This window comes from Thermobia domestica, chromosome 2 (genome assembly GCF_964235325.1).
Source record: "Thermobia domestica chromosome 2, izTheDome1.hap1.1, whole genome shotgun sequence".
NCBI lineage: Eukaryota > Metazoa > Arthropoda > Insecta > Zygentoma > Lepismatidae > Thermobia > Thermobia domestica.
The window spans coordinates 12346055-12368309 of record NC_137455.1 but is presented as its reverse complement, the minus strand read 5'-3'; the positions used below and the strand labels follow the sequence as shown (position 1 = coordinate 12368309).

At 37.0% G+C, this 22255-nt stretch overlaps 1 protein-coding gene across 3 annotated transcripts in view; it reads right to left on the bottom strand.

Moving 5' to 3' along the window:
• nvy (CBFA2/RUNX1 partner transcriptional co-repressor nervy) overlaps window positions 1-22255 on the bottom strand; it is a 509466-nt gene that overhangs the window by 99420 nt on the left and 387791 nt on the right. For all 3 annotated transcript variants that reach the window (XM_081738534.1, XM_081738536.1, XM_081738532.1), the window contains one exon: window positions 604-944. In XM_081738534.1, coding sequence (XP_081594660.1) covers window positions 604-944 — 341 coding nt within the window. The remainder of the gene's footprint in view (window positions 1-603; window positions 945-22255) is intronic.

The window sequence follows — 22255 nt, the reverse complement described above, 5'->3', positions numbered from 1 at the left end:
ATATTTAAATAAAATGTGAAACATAACACGAAAAACGGTCAAACAATATGTCTATTTCGTGAGAAGATTGTTACTTTAAAATACTTTACACACACAAATAAACATTTCATAAAACGGAGCACTTCTACTAAAATCTATTAGCAAGTGCCATGTTGTGTGTTCATTGTAAAACGAATCAAACATGTTATATTATTTGTTACCTTTCTCGATATCAGAAGACACAATCAAATGAATCAGTGTCTTGTGTTGTGGCTGAAACATAACTTTATCTTACAGTACAATATTTATAATATGTAACGTTTCATTGCGCAGTAGTTAAGGTAATGAGCTAAAATATATACTGACTTCCAGGTGATGATCCACCTTAAGTGGAAAATATAATTTTACGAACAAAAATATATGAAAGTCTAACTAAAATTGTTTTTGTCCAAGGAAGCGAATAGGAGCACCAGAAGATATTCTAGTAAAACAGAAGAGTAAACATGTACCGTTGTTTTTAATTGTTATAGTAATAATTTATTAATTGTTCATAAAAGCATATTTAGTCTATTGTTCTGAAATGCCTTGGAGAACAAAATAATAAAAATACCTTGCAATACTCACCACAAGACTAAAGACGAGCGCCCTCACTCTGTCACCGGTGTCTGGAGATATATCGTTGCCAAACTGAACCAATGTAGTGAGGAACCTCTTCATTTTGCCCAACTGACGACTGCTGGATGTGGGTGTCGTGGTGTCCAGTGGCGTTGGGGTGTGGTGATGTACAGGGGGTGAAGGAGTACCTCCGTTGACTGTGCTCTGTGGCGAGAACGAGCCTCCACCATTGACGGAGCCATAAGTAGACTTGGCGGCAGGTGGTGTAGTTGATTGGGTTGTGCTTGGAGTGTTTAGGACTAACTTGGCTCCCTCAGGACTGTCTGGCATTTTAGTGTTCTCTCGGGATCCTAAAAGATAAAAATAAATAAATAAATAAATAAATAAATAAATAAATAAATAAATAAATAAAAATAATTGCAGACTGTAATACGGATTCTATGTCACAAAATGAACACTAACTTGCAACAGAATTTATATATATATGAGGATACATCAATACATGCATTTATAATAAAGATAAAGAAAGAATGAACATTTTCGCCTGGGTGTTTATGCGATCCGTGACTCATAATTGTTTTGAACTATGCATATTAGCGTTACTTGCAAACTTTTATATATATAAGGTGCCCACGGAGAACTGAGCGCTCTTCTTCAGGTCAAAATAAAGAGAAAATTCTATATAATGGCATGTCCTTCAGCGCCTCCTTCAGTCGTTATAGGGAATCACAATTTCACTATATGGCAACGTCGCAGATCAACTTGAAACCATTGGCATTGCTCTAGGAATCCATCAACCAGTTACACCAGCAACCTAGTGTCTGGCAAGTACTTTGATGACACGCTACTGAAGGCAACCAGACGGTATTTAGCTGGGCGGTTAATAGAACTCACAGTGTGCTAACTATGACCACGCAATTACCCAAATTCACATCGACGGTTGGGTGGCTTAAGACCTTCGAGGCTTCTTGCCAGAGAGTTTAAATTATTAACATTTGAGTGTACAAATCTGCAAAACATTTCGGTACAAGTTTACTTTTTATTAAAATTGTTAATGATTATGGTATTCAGTGTTAAGAGTCAAAATTTAGCCCTTAGTTATTTTTGTAAAAGGCTTCTGATTATGTTTTAATGTTCAAGAAAGCAAATGTATTGACCTGATGGATATGCAACCCATACAAGCCAGGACACGTGGCAGGTCTGCATATAGAAAAGGATATTTTCAACAAACCTTACTGATTGTGTTTTAATGTTCAACAAGAAAGCAAATGTATTGACCATTGTATCCTGATGGGTATGCAATCTATACAAACCATAACACATGGCAGGTCTGCATATAAACAAGGATACATTCGAGAATCCACATGTTACCTCTACATTTACCATATGTCCATCATTAGAGGTCTGCTTGGATATAATGAGGTATCAATTATATACAACTTGTTCTCGGATAAATATGATTCCAAAATTGTTTCTTACATTACATTACAATTGTAAATTTGTACTTGCTTTATAGTTTAGTGAACCTTGTGATAAAAATATCAATAAAATCGAAGCTACATATTAAATACAATCTTTCTTTTATTTTAAGTCAATTACACTAAATAAAATTAATTAAAATTCGTGAAGACACAAATTAGGAAATAGGTAAACAGTGTTTACTTAAGGACTCATCCAACGCAGATTTCTAACAAGAAAATTGTCGAGTTTGTAATACAATATCTGTAAAATTAGTTTAAGAGTTCATCTCTGGTATTTTCAATGCCACAACTCATAAGATTGCCTGCTATAGTGAGATTTAGATCTATGTTGGCAGTAGTTCACTACCATAAGGGTCACCCACACTGAATTGGTCGAAAATCTTCAATGGAGTAGCCAGATGAGGAGTGTTCTGGTAGAAGACAGCAGTTCTTCAGTAGCCAAATTGGCAGGAATCACAATGATTGGTCCCAGGTGTGGTCAGAGTGGCTTTAATGGCTGGGATACTGAGGAGTGGAAGACAACGGGATACCACCACTCTACTTTTCCCTAGTTTGCTGAAAAGAAAGAGAACACATGTACGCAGAGAAGACCGTGGAACATGGAAGCCTCTCGGCAAGTGATCTGCCAATAGAATGACAGAATGCCTAAAGACGCATTCTGTCTCACAACATATGAGCATCTTTGTTGAGAATAGAAAGGTGAAATCGTGGTACAAGGTCCTTCTCAGAAAGAAGAATACGGAAACTCAATCAAATTAGCTTAAAATCATACTAATATTTCATATTTATTACACAAAGAAAAAAATCCAACCGAACACAATTTTGCTTTGACAATTGTGGTTTCCAAAAGGATAATCACATTTTGATACGAGATGTTAATATATATTAGTGTTTAGAAGGAAGATAACGAACATTTTTGCCTATGTAAGGATATCCGCAGTTTTATCGCCAATCCGCACAGGAACTAAAAATACATCCTCGAAAGCTATATTGATGCAGATATCTGCGAATGCATTCTTGGATACCGAATTTGCGCGGACCTCTAGCTATCAGTGGCGGAGGAGGTGCACGGTGTCTGAATGATACGTCTGGTGTTTGCGGTCGCTGGTTCGGTCTCCGGGAAAGTAATTTTGTGGTGGATAACATCGTCTGCTTGTTTTTTTCGGAGTATTCCCGTTTCCTCCCACTTCATCATTCCACCAAATATTCCATCACCTTTCACTTTCCTTAATTATCGTCTCGTTTAGCTTAAAGGACATAAACGTGGGACGTTAAACTGAAAGATTTAATTTCATTTCATTTCTGATTGAGTAATGCACTTATAGCATTCTATTAGATTCATTTCATTATGCTAACTTTTATCCAGTTTACTATTTTGCCGTTATAATCTTTATCATAAAGTTTCTGCTACATGGTTGGCATTGGCAAGTCATCCTCCTCACGTTTAGAAGCCTCATGATCCACGCACTAGAAGTAAGCACTCTACCACTGAGTTACGTTGCCGTCCTCCATTATTCAGATGAAGCAGTTCTAACTTAAAATGATACTAAAGTAATTTTAAAAAATACTACAAATATCGTGATTACATTCATTTTTGCATGTCGCGAATAAGTTATTTGTATGAATTTTGATTTTCGTTTGTCTTGCGAAACGTTAGAATACTTAATTTATTGCTTTTTTTTTTTGAAACGGAACCTGTGTTACAGAGGTAAAAAAAAAAAGTTATGCATGCAAATTGTTGTATAAACTTGTATTTTGTTATTTATATGTTCTTCTTGTTCTTTCATTACTTCTACGTACGTGGTTACCATTTTGTTTCATTCTAAAATTGTTTTGAATCTGTTTCTGAAAGATTTCTAAATAAATAATTGTAGTTTTGAAGTTGCAAAAATTATGATCAGAGCAAGAATTGTAAGAGCACACACACACACACACACACACATAGAAACGCAAACGGAGGTCATCAATATTTCCTGCCTCCCTTTGGTTCCCCTCCCCTTCTTCCACATCCACCTGTACCGGGTGTCGGGACCATCTGCCCACTTGTGACGCCGAAGCCGCACCGCAGTGCCGGCCGATGACAGCGCTTACCCTCCAGGGGCGGGTCCCAATCGCTGAACAAAACACAATCGATTCCAGCCACCCCCTGCCCCCAGCCTGAGTTAGGGGGTGACAGAAGAGAGTGAGTGTCAGCTTGTGGTGGCATCAGAGGGACAACGGTTGGACCTCTCTCGCTTGCTTTCTATCCCCAAAAACGCTTCAATTGCTGAGGGCGGGGTTTCGAGTTTCCCCGAAGTTCTGCTGATAGGTGCAACAGACAACGAACCTTTGATCAATCATGTATTTATGAACAGCGATATGCACTGTGAAAGCATTTGATATGCAAACTTTCATTATAAATACCACCACATACGCTACATATACAGTTATACTCAATTTCCTATTGTGGTATATCTATAACTGGTTCCATATATTAGTTTACAAGGCGCTGTAACATCATAAATACAAATATAAAACATCTTAAGAGCAAAATGTAAGATTTTTCAGGGAACGATTACATAGTACTTTTAGCGATTACATCTTGTCATTCCATCGTTGTAAAATTACATGGATTGTGTAACATGAAACTTACGATTGCTACTAAAATAAACAACCAATAAGCGTTGTTTTAAACATTATTCTAAGTGGTATGTGTATCATTTCTTGGTGTCTCCGTTAGGAAAAAACAAACAATATATACTATTATTATTAGTAGTAAATTTCTTGTAGTCGGCAGGTTCTGGGACTACTGAGAATTTTTTTTTTCTTTCTTAGGTTCAGGTCTGGAAATGTTTCTTCCACGTTTCTCGATCTACAGCTTCCTCTCTTAACTCCCAATATTTTCTTCTATTTTTCAAATCATCGATCAGTTGTGCCTTCTTCCTATTCCTCTCTTTCCTATCAGAGTTTGCTCGTGGCTAAGCAGTTAGCACACATGCCTTTGGCATGTTAGACCAGGGTTCGATTCCCAGCGGGAGCTCATATGGTTCGGATTCCACATTAAGCTGTAGATCCACGTCTAATGTAGTCTCGCTGCTGAAAGGGACGCTAAACTAAAAAATCAATTTCCTTCCACCTTTTTGTTTATGGCATTATGAAGAAGAAAATTTCTACGCAAGCGCCGCGGTGGCTCAGTGGTAGTTTTCACCTCTGGTACATGGGGTCCCTGGTTCGATCACAACTCGCTCCAAGCGAACTTTGCAGTGCTCAAACACCATGTGCGTGGCTTTCCTCGGGGTACTTCTATTTCCTCCTACTTTCTTCATTCCACCATTTTCTTTTTTCCTCATCATTACCGTCTCCTTTAGTCTCGCTGGCATAAACGGGGGACGTAAAACTTAAAAGATTTCATTTTAATTTCTTCGCAGAATGTGTCCAATCCAGTTGCTCTTCCTACGATGGACGCTGGGTAAAATAGGGATGGGCACGAGTAGAGCTAAAACTCAACTCAACTCGAATTCAACTCGAGTTTCGAGTTGAGTCAAAGATAATTTTCTCGAGTAGAGTTCCGAACCGAGTTACTGTTTTTAAGGTGGAGTTTCGAGTTGAGTCGAGTTTGACAAATGGCTCGCTCGTTCATCTCATTTTAACTCGTTTTGAAATCATGGCCTGATTAGACTGGAAAGTGAAAGCCATGAGATATGTAAGCAATAATGTGGAATATTTTTAGTGTTACTCGCATCTTGTCTCGTTCCGATAACGAAACGATCAATAGATTTTTATAACAAGACAATTTCAAATGTAATAAGCACCAATATAAGTATATACTCTAGTTATTACCATCAAGGCTGAGACCTGCAAGGTCGAATTTTTGAACCCCAGCAGAAGGTAGTGATATCAACCAGCTAGACTCTGTTCAACTGAGCGAACAGCTCCAGCGGACTCGGTTGGAATGAGCACCAACTCGGCTCAATTGAAGCGATGGCTCGAGCCAGCTCAGGTGGGATGAGCCATTGGCTCGAACCAGTTCAGTTGGGGTAAGCCATCAGCTCGGTTCGGTTCAACTCGGATGAGCCATCAGCTCGAGTCGGTTCGGTTGGGATAAGTCATCGGCTCGAGCCTGCTCGGTTGGGTGAGCTGTTAGCTCGGCTCATTTCTCGGTTCGGCTTGTTAGTGAATGAGCCGAGCCGCTCGAACCGCTGACAACCTTAAACCCGGTCCGAAAGGTTTGAACATGTTTGGCCAGCGGCTTATAACTTTTAACAATTTTGTCTCGAGCTTAATATTTGCTCCTCCGAAACTCAAATCCAGAACCTGTTGAACGATGTCCTTGCCTCCTGACGACTTCTTGACGACCGAGATAGGCAGTCAACTAGATTTTGCTTGTCAGATATAAACCGCCTACCTTCCATGGTTATACACAGTATAATAATAATAATAATAATAATAATAATAATAATAATAATAATAATAATAATAATAATAATAATAATAATAATAATAATAATAATAATAGGATACTTGAAGAGATAATTCAAACCACACAAAGGATTTGACTCCATTGGTTCGTTTTGGCTCAAGTAGACTCGAAACTCGACCTGCATACGAGTCGAGTTGGAGGAAATTTTTCGAGTCGAGTTCAAAAGTATCTGTTTCGAGTCGAGTCGAGTTTCAAAGAAAACTTGCTCGTGCCCATCCCTAGGCTAAAACTATCACCTTCCCTCCTACTCACGTTAAAACATCGTTTGTTAGTCCTTCCGTCCATTTTATCTTTTTAATCTTCTTTTAACACCACATTTCGAAGCTCTCTAAATATTCCTTCTCTAACTTTCGTAATGTCCAAGTATGGAATTATGCAGTCCAATACTCCATATATATATAGCACTTGACCAACTTCTTCCTTAGTTTAATATTAAGGCTGCTAGTTAAGAGCGATCTTTTCTTGTTGAATGCTTCTTTGGCTGTGGCAATTCTTGGTTTGATGTCTTTAGTGTAGTAAGCGTCTCTCGTCAAAAGATTGAGTTACTATTATCGACGGAAAATGTATATGAATACCCAAACAAGTTATAGTTTTAGACTAATTGTTGTGTTATTGATTCTCGTTCGAATTCTGCGTGATAGGACAAACTGTTTTTAGTTATCAAGGCTTACTAGTCATAAATATCACTAAAAAAAATGGAAGAAAATGCTGTGTTAAAAAGCAAGGTGGCTAATGGATTATTCTCAAGGCTAATTTGAATTGTAAATGTAGATCACTATGTTAATTACAATTATACTTAATAGAGGGAGTGTCTGATTAAGAATATGGTGGTCCTGGTTGCATTTTTGCCGATCCCAAACGTTTCAGCATTCTTGCCAATTTGATATCGAGAACAGAACCCAAACAACCCCTGCGGGGCTTCTAATCCGTTCCTACTACTACTACTACTACATTAGCTGTGGATCTATATAGTACAAGGGCAAACTTATTTTAATGAAAGAAGTTTAATGAAAATTTTAAAAAAAATGATCGTTAAATCACTTTTTGAATATTATTTTTAATCTTATTTTAACGAAAGAAGTGTTATAAAAAATTTTAAAAGTAGTAAAAAAAACTGTCCGTAGGCAGGATTTGAACCCACGCCAAAAACAATTTCTTCACTAGCATGTTGCGCTAGCCCACTCGACAACCAGAACCGACACCATTTGCCCTTTACTTTGTGCTATATCTAGATCATGTCTTGTGATATCGTATCTGTATCGACCAATCAGATCAGAGGATATCTGAAAAGTTTGGGATCCGCAAATATGCGTCCTGGTTTATAGTTTTGATATGATCTGTGGTGGCTGATAGCTTTTTGGAAATACGTTACGTTTATTTCTTGTCAGGCGCGCATCCAGAAATTTTTGTTCGGAGGGGTTCAATACTACTAGCCACTCCGTCTATGTAGTATCGAACGGTATTACTCTGTACTCAAAAAGACGATAAATAATTATGAAATGTTTCCATCTATATTTTCAGAGATAAAATGATAGAACTAGTTTGTTTTTATAAGAGAAAGAGTACAAATGAGGTGTAAGATCAAATTTTCATGCTACATTAATCATGTAACCTGTTTATATATAATAGATATATAGATCTAATAGACATATATAGATATAAATATATACACAGTATACAAAGAATACTGAATATTTGTGAGACTTTTCTCGGGGTTGTTGAGATCCACGGTAGCTCAGTGGTAGAGCGATTACTTCTAGGGCGTGGGTCCCTAGTTCGATCCTCTGGCCAAGTAAGTCTGTGGTGGATACTTCCGTTTCCTCCCACTTTCTTATTCCACCATTTCTTTCATCATTATTCACTTGCCTTAATCATCGCCTCCTTTAGCTTTAAGAGTCTTCATCCCGGCGAAATTAAAATACCGCTAATTTTACAGTAATTATGTGATATCTTCAAATAGATAAAAGATAATCGAAATGTGGAACAAGAGCGCCCTAGACAATAATGTTTTGCATGAGAAACCGTTATCACGACTCACTTATCTGCTTTGGATTTCGAGCCATTTTGAAAATCGGCATTTATTTTCGCGTTTCTAAACAGCTGAATACGGAAAGCCACTAGGTGACTTGTGATAACGGTACCTCACGCAAAATAATATTGTCTAGGGCGCTCTTGTTCCATATTTCAATTATCTTTTATCTATTTGAAGATATCACATAATTACTGTGAAATTAGCGGTATTTTAATTTCGCCGGGATGAAGACTCTTAAGGACATAGTGATGGGATGTTAAACTGAAAGATCTCTTTCGTTTACCAGGGTTCTCTCGTTTTCTCCTACTTGCGACATTCTACGATTTGTTTCACTAGCTGTCCCCCTTAGCCCCGAAGCATAATCATGGGACATTTAACTAAAAGGAAAAAAAGATAAAAAACATTGACATGTCTAGCGTCACTTGTAAACAACACAATTAGATCGCAACCTTGCTGACTGATTTTGTTACAACCTAAAGTTAGGTTTGCATTGGAGCGTAAGGAGCGCGCTTGGCCGCGTGCACGCATGTGATGTCAGAACTTCAGCATACGATTCCTTCCATTTAGCCATAATACACGTAAAGTCAGTGACGTAACTAAAGGTTTGGGGGTCTCCCCGCAGACAGCGTGGAGTGAGGCCCCTTCTCTATGGCCAACTTCACGATTTGGGACCCCCTGATGGCTTGAGGCTCCCCCGTAATGTGGGGTCTACGGGGCCCTTATTTACGCCCCTCCGTAAAGTGATGCTTTGTTAAGAACTTGCACTTACACAATATTGTACTAGAAAATAGATTCATTACTACTACCTTGCAGGTATTGTTTATAAAATTTATTGCATTAATGAATGACACTTTTTCCTTATCAGAAAACATTGATCACTATCTTTCATTTCAAAATTACTGAATTTATTTTTCTTTTTCCAGACGTACCTTGAGAAGCTAAAAACGACTGGAAGAAATAAACACTTCCTTTTAATTGTAGTAGCTGAGAAAAAAAGCACTTTTTGCTGTTTGATTTTTATGAAGTAACGGACTCCGTGTATCGTTCAAACAGGAAATAGCGCGCTTGAAATACTTCTTTCTTTTAGAAAAAAAAAGAACTAGCGCCGAAAGACGAAAGGGGGGGTAGGGAGGAAAACTTCACAAGGATTTGAGTGAAACAAGAGAGAGAGAGAGAGAGAGAGAGAGAGAGAAAGTAGATTCGTCTTTCCCTCCCTCCCCCTCCCAAGAGCTGCGTGTATGTGACATGTCGCCCGGTGAGGGGGTCCACTCATTAATTTCCACTCCCGGAGACTTTGACTTATCAGGTAATTATCCAGAACAACAGCTGCGACTGGCGTGAAAGGCAAAGACTCCCGTTCCCGTCTTAACTCTTTCAACGCAAGAGGCGCTGCCGACGAAAAAGAAGACAAGAAAACATGGGCGGTGGAAGAGATTGAGACACGGGAGGTAAAGGGGGTTGGCAACCGGCAGGCAAGTTTTGAATTTCTTGTGAAAAGTTGAAACTGTCCCCGCCCTATGGTTACACACACACACACACACACACTGAAAAATACATGCTTCTTTATAACTTCTTATCCAGCTCAAGGCGAAATCTTGTTCACTGTTCGTTTGTTAACACTTTTCTATCAATGCACCATATAGGTTACAGAGACGAACTTCATCTTGAAGGCTTGGTGTTTTGCAGGGTTGCCAACTGGAGCAATATTTTTGTGGAACTACAATATTTACTGGACTGGCGTATAGTCTAACATGCCTAACACTGCCGTGAAGCTAAAGTCATATTTTGTCTCATGGAGCCGCCTTGTACAGTCCGCAGCAAAAAAACCTGGAACATGAGCACGTAAGTTTATTGTGAAACTACGCCTAACAGCGCAGGGAATCAACATAACGTCTAAGTGGTACGAATCACGCCAGGAGAAACCTCGGCGTCCTCCCCTGCACACTTATTTTGAAACAAAAGATTTCGTCGTTTCACAATAAATTTACATGCTCATGTTGCAGTTTTTTTTTTTTTTGCTGTGGACTGTACAGACGTCTCTCCAACTTTCTACTTCCCTCTTCTTGGATATTGTCATGATCGTTATTTGATCTCTTGCCACGCTTGCGAAAATACGAGTCAAACATCCGGACGTAGTTCTGTTGTGCATCGTTTCCTCTGTCTCATTGAAATGCATGTGACAACCTTGGATGATACGTACGTCTTTCTTCTCTTCTTTCATAAAGCTTTGTCACTCAATGGCTACCACCAAATGTTGCCAATTACAGCTAACAGCAATATGTCTACCATAAAAGAGAAGAGAAAGTGTCGCTAGTAGGCGCTTCAGATAACAAAAGATTAAGTTTCTGAGTCCTCAAAGGTACCTATTTTTATTTTGTAAATAGTCTCGAAACTTTATACACTAGCATTTTGATGAGCTCTAGCGGTTCTTTTACATATTCCGTTCCCAACAGTTTCTGCCACGAGTGATTCGTTTATACATTCAGTTGGTAACACTTTCTGTCAGTACTGGGTCTTTTATACATTGTGTGGCAACACTTGCTCTCAGTAGTTTTTTCTTGTATTCCGTTGGCAACAATTTCTGTCACTAGTGATTCTTTCATACATTCCGTTGGCAACACTCGCTCTCAGCAGTGTTTTTGCATATATTCCAGTGGCAACATTTTTTACCAGTAATACTTTTAAAATATATCTCGTTGGAAACACTTCCTACCACTATACGGAAACACTTCCTAGATTCCTTTATACGTTTCACTGGCAATTTTTCTTCACCAACTTCATGGTTATTGTGGCAGAGAATCGTGAGTTGTCGTCTACAGTAGTTTGGGCCCCTTGCTACGTTGTAAGTGAGTGTCTGATACAGCCTCAGTGCTGAAAATAAATGCTTAACTAAATACTACTACTACTACTACTACTACTACTACTACTAATAATAATAATAATAATAATAATAATAATAATAATGATAATGCTTTGTGATTCTAGCAAAGCTATTCTAGACTACTTATAGATCATTTCAAATATCTGAGAAGTACAGGGTGGCTCAAAATTAGGTATAAAATCTTGTACTGATAAGCTCATTGCTTTTTATATAATTTCTTATTGTTATCCATAAGATAGACTTAGTTTCTTTATTAATTGTTCTTAAAGCCTTTTTACTTATATCTTAAGCTCAGAATAGCCGAAGCATATAAACCTATAAGCTAGAATGTTATGTTTGATCAATGCCGTGGTGTATACCTACTTTCGGGCCACTCTGTATATTGACGAAAGACGCATACTGCACCAGAGATCAGGTCAAGAATTACCATAGTTAAAGAAGCATTCAACGAGAAAAGATCAGTCTTAAATTGCAGCCTTAATATTGAAGTAAGGAAGAAACTGGACAAGTGCTATATATGGAGCATTGGACTGTATGCTGCAGAGACTTGAACATTACGGAAGTTAGAGAAGAAATATTTAGAGAGCTTCGAAATGTGGTGGTGGAGGAAGATAGAGAAGATAAAATAGACAGGGAAAATAACAAACGAAGATGTTTTGAAACAGATAGAAGAAAAGAAGACGCTTCTAGCCACCATTCTTCGTAGAAAGGCCAATTGGATTGGATACATCTTGCAAAAAAAAAAAAAAAAAATCTTCTTCATGCCGCCATAGAAGGAAAGATGGAAGGAAAGCGATGAATAGGAAGAAGAACACAAGTGATCGATGATTTGAGAAATAGAAGAAAATATTGGGAGTTAAAAGAAGAAGCTGAAAATCGAGAAACATGGAAGAAACATTTGCAGGCCCAGACTGAAAATTAAGAAGAAGAAGAAGAAAAGAACCTTCATTATTCCCAGGACCTACCAAAAGGAAGAATAGTGATTAATAATAATATCGAATTATGACACTACTCCTCAGTATGTACCTCTTAATAATTAGAAAATTTTAGCAAAATCACTGGTTCTACGTCACATCGTTCCCTTCATAAACGTTTTCAGTGCAAAATGTTTTTTAGAGCTGTTCTTGGCACTTCATTAATAAACAAATGAAAAACACATTTTCAATTGCAGACCAACTATTAAAGGGAAAAATAACACATCATGTGAAAAAACTTGTTTTTTCTATGCGTGTGTATCTGAAGCGTTTTATTATGTTTAAATAATAGCTTCAGTTACTCTGGACAATTAATTTTGCGCTCGGCTGCTGATCTCCAATTGTACGTTGGCGTGAAACAGAGGTATAAGAGCTTTTGAGCTTTGTCCCCTTTGTTTGTTTGTTTGTTTGTTTGTTTGTAATATTTACATTCTTTTACAGCAATTTGATACTCGAGTACAATTTAACACAAATTCCGATCCACGTAAGTCATCGGAAAGCGATCCTATGATGCCAAAGTCATAATGGATAACCATTTAATAACGAGGGAGTAAACTGCATGTTATTCATCCAGTAACGGCTCCGTACAACCCATAACCATCTTCCTAGGTGACCGCATAAAATGGCCTCCTAGATTGCCTGATCTAATCTTCACTGTTTTTTTTTTCTAATGAGGGTACCTCAAGAATAAGATGCATAGGAATTGTCCACAAACACTGGGCGGACTCGGCATAAATATTACGAGTGACGAAAAACATATATTTTTCAGCGAACATTCTAGAACAGGGTTGGACAACCTTTTTAAAATTGCGAGCTACTTGTTTCTTTCAGAAATCACTGGCGATCTATTTATCTGTTGAACAGTGATCAATACAGATAGTATGACACAGACAATCGCGGGCTCCCTTTCAAATCTAATAGAGCGCGATCGACGAGTTGGTTACCCCTGCTCTAGAATAAGGTTCAACAGGTTTAGTATTTACACGAAGATGGCAACATAGCCAAGCATTTCCAATATACACTATGAAAAAATGATTCACTCGCTTTTACTACAGGGAGGCCCAAAAGTAAGTAACTATATTTAGGAAAACTGTGGCATAATTGAACTATTTATATATTATTATAAAGTACGTTAGTTACTACATTACATAAACCCTTAACTTACGAAATATAATGGGTTCAGGTCCGGTGAACATACTGGCTGTAGTTTAGCGTTTTTGCGTCTTATTCATTGGCGTCGACTACATGTGGACAAACGAGGGTGTGTACCGTCTCCATGATGGCATTGCCCCGAAGGAACTTGTCTATAGAGACATTACCCAACCCGAAAAGCTCAACGCTGAGGAAAGTACAAGGTAAACACTTTAAAGAAAGCCATATCTACTTCATTAAAGAACCTATGACATGGATGTAGCTGTATGTATTTGAGCACGACCTTCTCCAAAGCCCGTTCAGTTTTTCAAATTTCAAAAGCCAGGAGAACATTGAAAATTTGAATTCCTGGTAATATTTTAAGATCTACTATTGATAACATGTAGCATTATCCCTCACAGTTGTAATGTCTCTCCAAGCGAAGATTTCTGAGAAAAAGTCTGGCCAATTCAATTTCTATTTTGTTGGATGACACGTTATTTTTATTATTTTCATTGCATCTTTGAAAGCAGCGTTCCATCTGTACAAATTGTAATTTTGTCCCTTCCCCTCTCTCTCTAACAAGGTGCAGAACATCCTGAAGGTTCAGTCTAAGCCATGCTTGCCACTAATAAAAATTTTTAGATTCTTTAAACGATCTTTCTCTTTTTAACATTATTATACATGAATTCAATCAGTTTTATGGTTAATGAGGAATTTTTACTTGATCACTGATATTTGTTTAGAACGGAAAATTTTCCGGAAAAACATAGCAGAAAATTTTCTGAAATGGAAAATTTTCCACCTCACATCACTAATGCTTACTATAGCAATTCCTCCAATTGGTGCACATTGCACGGTACGTTCCAGCATGTCCCATATAGGTTGAATGAGGTACAATCTGGCGAGTTTGGAGATCAGAGTAGTGTTGAACTCATTGCCATGTTCCTTCAACCATTCTGTAGTGATGAGACGTTAGGTTATCCTGCTGGAATATGACATTGTTATTAGGGAACTCAACCTTGAGATACGGGTTCAGATGACCAATTAACAGATTGCGACACCTTTCACCTTTTACCTTTCAAAGTTTAGTGAACCACGATTAATGACCCTAAGGAATTCCAGGTGATCGCTCGCCAGACAGTGACATCACCGGCACCGGTTTCTTGAACTCCCATGGTACAACCGAGACCTTAACTCATGCTATTTACACAGAATCGAGCTCGTCCATCGCCATGGTTCAGTAAAAAACGGGAGTCATCATACCAAACGGCCTTTCTTGCATCGATCCATAGTCGAATGACGCTTAGCCTTTGTCTGCTAGTTTTTGATACACTATGTTGTCATAGATACTCATATTGGTCCATGGATATGATACCTTAGCTGATGCAAAGTATGTCTATGATCATTGTTGAAATTGGTCGTATTGGCCCACTGTTGTACTGGTGGGTCAATTGTTTCACTGTTAGACGCCTGTGCTGAGGTACCACTCGAACTATTCGTCGCTCACCTCTTGCATCCACCGCACGTAACTAGTCCGTCTGGTTGATGTCTGACCATCTTTTAACTATTTTTGATACACCCTTAACACTGTAATCTTTAAGCATCGCACAAGTGCGGCTCTTACATGTATACTGGCACCAGCACTTTGTGGCCGCCACAATTTACCCTTGGTCAAAGTCACTCACATTACTTTGCTTGCCCATGGCGGACGTCTACTGTATTCGGTAGCGGTGTTCATCTTCTCTGCTACCTGCTCGTGACGTGGGAGCAACGTGCTCTGGGCCTTTCCAGGACAAGTCGGTTTCATGCCGGCCAGGACCAATCCGTTTCATGCAGTATTTCTAATGCGATGACCATTCAGTATATACACAGTTGAGATACCAGCATCTACAGCATTCAGCTACACTCAAAACGAAGGTTTTCAGACCGGTTAGCTGGAGGTGGGGAACCAGTTCTCTACCGCAACGAAGATGTAGTCAGTAGAATGGGTAGAATACAAAACTCGGAAGCTGTGCATGTGGAATGCACCATATAGACAAAGGAACATATAGTGTCATTAAGCATGACACAAACAGCCAAATGAAGTAGTAATTGTGGCTATAATTAGTATACTTTATTAAACACTTTAAAAATATATATAAATTTACCTGTTATTTTCACGTTTTTCTAAGAAAATTGTTACTTATTTTCAGAACACCCTGTATATAATTTAGAAGTGACATATCTGTTGTGATTTGTTTAACAGTTATAAGTTAGTGAATTGATACGTAAACGTTTACATAGAACCCCGGATATTTTAAGAGTATTTACGAAACAAAACACGTGGGTTGGCAATAGTGTTTCTCTCGTATTGGACTTGATAAGACGCAGTGGGCGTCATGTATATACAAGAGAGAACAAGCTTGAATTCGACCCCTTGTCATTTACAGGTTGCAGCAGAGAATTCAGGTCGAAGGGGAAATAATTTTCTCAAGTTAAAACTTGAAGGAAATGACGTCAAAAAGAAAAATACTTTAACACCATAAAATGAGAAAGCCAAGTACTGTAAAGTATTTTGTAATAAAAAAAAATAAATCAAATGGCATAGAAAAATGAGCGAATGGCTTTCATGTTCAAATTAATTAAGTTTTTGTTCCTGTAGCGTCAATGATGAAGGCAAGGTTAGGATATTTGCTCTAAGATGGAAATTCTATTATTGACTCCCTAAAGATCAGGAGGGAAAACCACAGAAAGGGGGGGGGGAGTATTACAGGTTCTGTTGTTGTGTAACAATATATTCAAGGTAGATGCCTTGATTGTTAACGTTTCACTTATTCACAAGATATTATAGACTGCAAAGATTTTTTTTGTAAACTTATGGCGATTTACTGACAATATTTGCTGACATTATGTTGGCGTTAATTTACAATGATTATATATATAAAAAAGACATATTAATGATCAATATTTAATTACTATAGAGCCGGGTTTCTCAACCTGAGGGTCGTGAGAGCATTTCATAGGTATCGCGTAGATAAGCGGAACAGATAAATATAATTAGAATCTAATACCGGATATTACTCAAAATGGTGGCCCTCGAAAATTGAAAGACTCAATAACTTTTAAAACAACTATCCAAGTTTTAAAAAACAAAAAACAAATTAGAAATCATTTTATTTTTTATCATGTGGCCCAAAATTAAGGAAGTTATGAAGTTCTAAAATTTTCAAATTACCTCCATTTTGAAACAGTATGACTGATCGGATTCCATTTGTAATATGCAGTTGCGAATTTACGATTTTGTTTCCGAATATGCTTTAATAACTATATTGCTGGAAATGTAAAAATTCTGCAAGATATTTCATTTACTTTAAAATAGTAAATAACATTTCGGGAGGGGCTTCAGCTCGGAAGCCCCCCCTTAAATACGCCACTGGTAATATGAATGAACTAATACCTGGTTTTAATCCATTCGCTTTTAAAGAAATTACTGTATCCACTATATACAAAAAATGCACTCTACTATTATAGAAATAGATGGATATCGTGACATCTCCGCAATAGGTATATTAAAAATCCCACACAAGTTTATTACAAATGAAGGGTAAGGGGAAAAAACAAGGAATGTCCATGTATGTGCTTTTTCGGGTGCTTTGTCCTATCTGTTGGGGACTCTTGATACTATTTGGCTGTATATGCCATGCATACGTAGATGTAAAAATGTCCATGTAAAAAGGGGCAAAAGATGTAACTAACCCTATTCTTCTTACGCAGTTTTCAATATTAAATAGCGATTTTCTCGAAAATGCAGTTTTGTGACATTCCTTCTTTTTTCCCCTTACCCTTCAAATCAGAAATTATAAGGGGGTAGCTGGCAAAACGATGTGATAAAATGGGGTCGTGATAGGAATTACGTTGAGAACCACTGTTATAAAGTTAGGCCATCCTTTAAAAAAGACATAGGCAGCTTACTGAAAATTATCGGCCCATTTCCTCATTACTTGTCCTACGTAAAATTCTTGAAAAATTGATTACAAGACCAACAAACTTTAGAGAACAGTATAAAATATTAGTTCTAGAACAACATGGCTTTACATTCAATAAATGCACAATTACTGCTGGTTACACATTAATAAACAATTGATATATCAGAAGTAATTTATAACAAAATGATGACAATAGGGATATTTTATGATTTAACTAAAGCATTTGACCTAGCTAATCATAAAATTTTGTTTAGAAAATTAGAATACTACAGCATACGGGGTAACAGGGCTGGATTTAGCGGGTTGCACGATGCACGTGCAACCCCCTTCCGTTGTAAATATACGCTATCTAAAGGGACTTGAATTGATTTTAGATTTAACGTCCCGTTCAGCAGCGAGGCTATATGAGACGTGGACCTACTGATTGGACCGTGGAATCCGAACCACATGAGCTCCCGTCGAGAATCGAACCCGGGTCTCTCGCGCCAAAGGCGCGTACGATAACCGCTTAGCCACGAAGGAGCTCTCTATCTAAAGGGAGTAACTAGCAGTGAAAATAACAACACTTTCCGAAAATTTCTGTTCTCACGTTTCCGTTTGGGGCTCAAAAGAAAGCAGAATTTTCCAAAAGCAATAATTTTAGGTCAATTTTCTGAAGGTTGAAGGAAACTGATTCACCGAGCCCAGCTTCCAGGGCAATTCTTTATTCACACCACCAGATGCCTAAAGGCATTTTAAAAGATCAAATTTAATTCAAATGTACTGGTAATTATCGGTGCACCCCCCGTCAGAAAATCCTAGATCCGACTTTGCGGGCAATGCTTTAAAATTACTTGAGTCTTACTTAGAATATAGAGGAGAAACAGCATAAATAATTCACATGAGAGGAAAGGTAGAGAAAACATACCACTCAACTCATAGCCACACACGCCACGGAATACCGCAAGGATCAATTCTGGAACCTTTGCTGTTTCTGCTTTTTATGAACGATCTTGCAGCAAATGTAGAAAAAGAGGACAAACTGTACTGTATGAAGACAATAGTAGCCTGTATGTGAAAGGGAGAAATATAAAGGAACCACAACAAAACATGATAAATATTTAAGACAATATGAAACGGTGGTTTGAAATGAACAGGTTGATATAAAATAAGTCAAAAACACAGTATCTATTCTCTCACTCAAAAAAAGCCAAAGAAGTATTAATTCAACATAAGGCACTTCAGAATTTTATGTCAGAAACTAGATTCTTGGGACTGAAAATAAACGAAAATAAACGAAATTTAGATTGGTCTAGCTATATATTATCAACGACGTAAAAAATAGTAGCTCTTGAAATTTTCAAAGAAAGTTTAAATATAAAATCGTTAATACAAGTCTATTACAGTCTAATACATTCCTTATTAAGGTATGGGATAATCTTCTAGGGTACCGATTATAACAGTGTAGTCATTTTCAGAAAACAGAAAGAAGCTTGCATAAGCCGCACATACTCAAGTTAAGAATGTTTTTTTTTTTTTTTTAATACGGAATCCTCACCGTTCCATGAATATATACCCTAAAAATAGCGGCATTCAGCAAGAGGGAAATTGACAAACTACACAGTTTAACTATAATAGAAGAATAAAAATCTATTAAAACCTACTTTTAGCCATCACACTATTGTAGACAACGACCCACGAAGCATGGGAATTCATATTTATGATTATCTTCCTGCAGACTTCAGGAATGAAACAAATAGGATGTATTGTGTGTTTTAACAGAAAGGTAAGAGAGTTCCTATTAAATAAAGTGTTAAAGAATTTCTGGTCAATAAAATCATATTATTTTTCATGTGTTAAATATGTACATTTAATTTTGTATTATATATATTATATTTAAAACATATATTATAATTTTGTATTATATTATGTTTAAAACACATTTGTGTATTATTTACGTATTTTTTACATGTTTCTAAGTGTTTTATCTATCTATTTATTTATTTTTACATATTTGCCATATTTACATGCATTTTTAGTATTTGTTTATCATTTTACCTGTACATCTAGAAGTTCACATACTATACACAACGTGTACACGTATATGTACACGTATATGTACGTGAACTTCTAGATGTACAGTTAAAATGATAAACAAATACTAAAAATGCACGTAAATATGCCAAATATTTTAAAAAATAAATAAAATAAAATAGATAAAGCACATAGAAACATGTAAAAATACGTAAATAAATAATACACAAATGTGTTTTAAATCACTCAATTTTTGGCAAATTTTGGGTAAATGTGAATCGATGGTTGAACGTAAGATCAAACTACGCGTAGTTTACTGGGACGGTTGAACATAAGACCAAACCTCGCGTAGTTTACTGGGACGGTTGAACATAAAACCAAACCACGTGTAGTTTATTGGGACGGTTGAACATAAAACCAAACCACGCGTAGTTTAGTGGGTATTAAAGTCTCCTATCGAGAAAATCGAAAAAAGTTCTGACGCCGCTAAAAGTATGCCATAGTGTTTCGTTGATAGTGTTAATTGATAGTTTGTTATTATGTTTATTAATTCACGTTCTGTAAAATTAAATATTTTAGTTAAATGTCCCACTAATATGCAATTAAGGCTAAGGGAAACGTATGTTCTGTAAAAGCAACGAAAAGATGTACTAAGAATCAGTCTTTTGATAATAAAGTACAGGAATACATTACAAATCCAACTGCGATAATTCATTTGTAGGAAATTAGCATTATTGCACAACAATGCTTGGATCTGCAAACCGTAATTTGTTTGTAAATATGTCTGAGAGACATTTAATGGCTTTGCTTGTTTTAGTATTCTTTTCTAATTGTAATTTTTTTTTTCAAAAGTATGATTTTCTTTTGAAATTCCGGGGCCATTAGTCGTTGTTTGTGGTTGATGGGTGATATCTGTAGGGGAAAGTGGGATGGGAAAGAGAGCTGCATTTCGTTTCGGAAATGAATTGGGGACCTTTAAACTCGTGCCTCCATTGGTGTTCACAGTAATGACCATGTAATGGAAGTTTGTACGTGTAATGACATGAATTTTAACTGCACTTGTTCACAGAAAGATGGCAGCTATGACCATGTTCTTTTTTTTTTAGATAGAAGGGGGAGGAAAAATGTTAGTGGTGCGTGCTTTCGATCATGATTGTAGTGTGTACAGAATGTGTACATACGTAACGCTCATCTCACACACGAATAAAAATATGACATGTTCTGTTACTTTTTTCTAAAAAAAAAAATGTGAATCTGTGTTTCTTTTATGCCAGTTGGTGGATGTCTAATGATACTAAAATTATTACCCCAGCTTCTCTAATACCCTTCAAACATATGAACATATATAGACACACATGAGCAGACAGACAGGAACGAACAAACTGAATATGCAAAATTCAGAGCACGAGTACTTCAACATTTGAAGAAAGCATTGCTTTATTATTATTATTATTATTATTATTATTATTATTATTATTATTATTATTATTATTATTATTATTATTATTATTATTATTATTATTATTATTATTAACTATAAACTAAAAAAATAAAAATATATAGCATGCCCGGATGAAAACATTATGCCCTTCAGCGAAGGAAGACAATGATTAAAACAAATGAATGATGATGCAAGAATTGGTAGAATGTGAAAGTGGGAGAAAACGGGAGAACCCGAGAAAAATCACAGACACGATGTTGTTAACCACAAACTTACTTGGCTGTGGATAGAATCAAGGATCCTACGCACAACATGTAAGCACTATAACATTTTTTTTTAAATTTACTTAACGTTCCTCAGTAACTGAACTACCTAATTACGTTTTTACTGCATTTTACTCGTTTTCCATTAACTTCTAACGACAGGGACACGAACACAAATATCGAGGATAATTAAATTTTAAGTTTCTCTCATCTGGAATCGAACCCGGGGCCCCTCTACACCAGCGGCACCACTGAGCAAGCGTACAGCCCAGGCCCGTATTCTCGGGGGGCTAGGGTGGGACGCCCCCCTAAATTTTCACTGGCTCCCCTAAATTTTTCACGGTAGGCTTGCAAATGAACTATAATATGGTGATGAACTTTAATATGGTTGGGTCGGGCTCCCTCTAACTTCCACCGCCCCCCTACATTTTGGGGCTAGCTACCAGCCTAGTACACCCTCCATTTTCTTTTTTTGGAACTAGATCAGATAAAACAAGCAGGATAGTCGAAAGTCTACTGTATTATTACACTCTCTTTTCGGATCAAAAATTTCAATATATTTCAATCAAAAATTTTCGTGTAGGAATTATATTTGGAGAACTACATATAGTGTAGCCAAACTCAAACTATCACTTAACTGAGTAAGATGTGCTTATTCCGTAAAAGAAAAATACGAAAACTCGATTTAGAGGCCGTCGCAATTTTTCGATCCATTTTTGGATCATTCCTAAAATTCTTGTTACACAGCAAAACAGACGGATGCAGCTATTTGATACATTACTGAGTTAAAAGTTCGAAGAAGCATTATTTTTCTTTCTGTTTTCTTTTTTTTTAATGTATAGATGAAATGATAAGAAGAACTCCCAAAAACAGTCTTGTACCTCTCTCAACCACACAAATTCCACGTATGCATACATGTAGAGCTATAAAAGAGGCCGCAGCATGCAACTGAAAGCACATGCTAATGCTCAGATATACGTATATATATACACATCCACATACGATAGCCTGTCCGTTG